General features: G+C 66.3%; 1 protein-coding gene across 1 annotated transcript; it reads right to left on the bottom strand.

Moving 5' to 3' along the window:
• Window positions 1-447: 447 nt before the first annotated feature.
• HES1 (hes family bHLH transcription factor 1) lies at window positions 448-2,454 on the bottom strand. Its single transcript, XM_065073655.1, has 4 exons — window positions 2,223-2,454; window positions 2,043-2,138; window positions 1,878-1,965; window positions 448-1,185 (listed from the first exon to the last, which is right to left on the bottom strand). Exons 1-4 carry the CDS (start codon window positions 2,328-2,330, stop codon window positions 701-703), a joined length of 777 nt encoding a protein of 258 aa, XP_064929727.1. The 5' UTR covers window positions 2,331-2,454; the 3' UTR covers window positions 448-700.
• Window positions 2,455-3,272: the final 818 nt, after the last annotated feature.

The following is a 3,272-nucleotide window of genomic DNA, read 5'->3' as shown; positions in this document are numbered from 1 at the left end:
CAGGCACTGCTCTCTAAATCAACTGACCGAAGTAATTCGCGATTTACACCACAGCCCGGGAGCGGGACCCTCCAAGTCCAGGGCAGGAGGCTCAGCCGGACAGCCTAGACGGGGAGCCAGGCTGTCAGGCTCCGCACCGAATCCATCTCACTTTACCTGGGCTATTGCACTCTGCCAGCCCGAGGAGCCAGGAACAGGGCAGAGGTGCCTCCCTCAGCACATTCACCAGCTCTGCAAACATAAGCTCATTTTAACAAGTCTGATCAGTTGAGCTGCTCCCAAGGAAGCAGTGATTACATCTGCCTCAGGGCAGGGAGAGGGGACAGAGGGTGTGAGTGACAGCTCCAGCCTGGAGAGCAGGACAAGGCAGCCCTGGAGCAGTATGATCCCAGTGCAGCCAGGAGCTGGGCTCCCTCCTATGCACACAAGCCAGCACTCCAACCTATCTCCAAAGGCCTTCCAAAATGGAAGAGACACTTTTATTTTAAGAGCATTCAAAAAAAAAAAAAAAACCCAACAATCTTTGGTGTCACATAGGGAAGGGGAAGGGAGGGAGAAAAAAGATCTCGTGTAAAACACGAAACACTGTCAAGGGAGTGCTATGGTACAAAGGCACAATCCAATATGAACATATAACCTATGTACAGCCGTGCCAGCAGCACGGGGTGTGGTGCTCAGTCCAGTCCAGTGCTCGTCACCCTCACCAGGGTCTCCAGACCGAGTCAGCTGTGCCAGGCGGTGGGCCAGGCGGTGAGGCAGCGGTGGCGGCCGTGGTTGGGCCACCGTACAGGGGCAGCACAGCACCGCCGGGAGCAAAGGCGGTGCTGGGGATGAGGAAGGCGAATTGCCCATCGGAGGCTGGCAGTAGCTGGAAGCCACCGTACACCTTGGCTGTGTCAGCGCCTGGTTTGCAGGGCATACCCGGGAGCGGCCCCGCACCACTGCCTGGAGGCACCAGGGGTGGCCCAAAGGCTGCAGCTGGTGGCAGCGGGGGTGGCGGAGGAGGCGCAGGGTAGTTCATGGCGTTGATCTGGGTCATGCAGCTGGCCAGATGGCCCAGGAGTCGGGTGCGCACCTCGGTGTTGACACCCTCACAGGTGGAGAGAAACCGCGTCACCTCATTCATGCACTCGCTGAAGCCGGCGCGGTACTTGCCCAGCACCGTGGGGTCTGTGCTCAGTGCAGCTGCGGAAGGAGAGAGGCACACAGCGGTCAGCAGGCTCTGCAGGGAACAGGGGTGTGCAGCCCACCAGCACTGCATCCTGCAGCCCCCCTGGCAGCACATCTTGTGCTCCCGGCTGCCAAGGATCCCGATAGAGAGCACGGCCCCTCTGCTACCAAGTACCCCAGCATCAGGGACTCGGGTGGGGTACATACAACCCCCAAGTGTCCTCCTTTGCCCCCAAGTAATGTGGGTCCAGGTAAGGAGCACAGTCCCCCCAGTGGCTCCTGTGCCTCCCACCTCTCCCAAACAGATCCAGATGGGGAGCACAGCTCTGCTGGTGAGGGTACCCAAGCCAGGACTGCAGCCTTCCCAGTGCCCTCCAGTACTGGGGATGCAGACAGAGACTCCCTGTACCGTGGATACAGGTACAGAGCAAGGTACCCCTTGCCTCCCCCCACCCAGTACCTGGGATGCAGGCAAGGAGTGCTGTGCCTTCCATAGCCCCCTAGTACCCAGGATACAGATGGGGAGCCCACTGGTCTGCTGTACCCGGGATACTGGTACAAAACATGGTACCCTCATCACCCCCCAGTACCGGAGATGCAGGTTTGGAGCCGGGTGCTCCTGTTGCTCTCGCTACCGAGGATGCAGGCAGGGAGCGCAAAGCCCCGGCCACCACCCCTTCCCCACGCCGGTGCTCTCCGGGACTCACCGGTCATCTGGGCACGCTGGAGGCTCCGCAGGTGCTTGACGGTCATCTCCAGGATGTCGGCCTTCTCCAGCTTGGAGTGCCGCGAGCTCTGCGGGCACAAACGGGGCTCAGACCCGGCCGGCGGTACGGCACCCCCGCGTCCCCCGCCCCGCTCCCCCCGCTTACATCCTTCTTCAGCGCGTCCAGTATGAGCGTCTTCAGCTGCCCCAGGCTCTCGTTGATGCGCGCCCGCCGCCGCTTTTCCATGATCGGCTTGGAGGACTGCAAGAGAGGCGGCGGTCAGCGCCCGGCGCTGCTCCGCACCGCGCCGCCCGTCCCGGCGCCACCCGTCCCGGCCGCGCTTACCTTCCGGTGCTCCGCCGCCGTCTTGGGCTTGTCGGGTGTCGCGTTGACGCTGGCGGGGGTGGCGGCCACCGGCGAGGCGCTGCTCTTCTCCATCAGGTCGGCCGGCATCCTGCGCCCGCGCCGGCAGCGCCCGCCGCCGCGGAGGAGGCGCCGGGGCAGCGGCGGGCGGGGGGGCCCGGGGGCGGCGGGGCGGGCGGCGCGCGGCGGCGGCGGGGCCGGCAGGGCGCGGGTGCCGCGCGCCCTTGGCCGCCCCTACTTATAGCGCGCGCCGCACGCGCGCGGCTCGTGTGAAACGTCCCCCGCCGCCGTTCCCACACTCGCGCCCAGCCAATGGGCGCCGCCCGCACGCGGCCCCGCTCGTGGACGGCGCCCGCCCATTGGCTGGGCGCCGCGCGGCGGCCGCCGGCCAATGGCGCGGGGCGGGCGGGCGGGCGGTCGCGGTTAACCCCTTGGGCGCCGCCCGCGGCGGGGGCGGGGAGGACCTGGGTGGGGGGGCCCTCGGGGAGCGCCGCGCTAATTACCGGGTTAATTGGCGCCCGTGGCAGGCGGGGCCCGGCCCACTCCCCGCGGGGGCTGCCGGCTGCCGGCCCCGGGGCGGGCTGCGCTGTGGGGGGCCGCGGCGGCCTGGGCCCAGCTGTGGTGGCCGGAGCCCAACGCCCGTGTGCGGGGCGGCCCCGCTCCCCCGGCGGCGCCCCCGCAGCGCCAGCGGAGCGCGGCGGCCCGGGCGCGGCTGCGGGGGCCGGTGTGGGCGCGGCCGCCCGGCGCTGCGGTGACGGTGCGACCGCAGATCCGGTGGTGCCGGGGGCGGGTGCGGAGCCGGAGGGAGGTGGCTGTCCCTCGGGCATGGCCCCGCCGCGCTGCTGCCACCGCCGGCTGGTTTGGACAGCTTGTGGGGTTAGTTTGAAAAAATAAAAAAAGTATTTTGCCTGAGGACTTGAAACTATCTTTTTTTTTTTTTTTCCTTTTTTTTCCCCCTTTCCTCCGCTTGACTGACTTTCTCACACTCCTATTCCCATAGTCTGCCAGCTAAGCCTGAGTCATCCTGCCAAG

Source organism: Columba livia, chromosome 9, assembly GCF_036013475.1.
Source record: "Columba livia isolate bColLiv1 breed racing homer chromosome 9, bColLiv1.pat.W.v2, whole genome shotgun sequence".
Taxonomy (NCBI): Eukaryota; Metazoa; Chordata; class Aves; order Columbiformes; family Columbidae; genus Columba; species Columba livia.
Note: the sequence above shows the minus strand (reverse complement) of the source record. Positions and strands in the feature narration are given on the sequence as shown.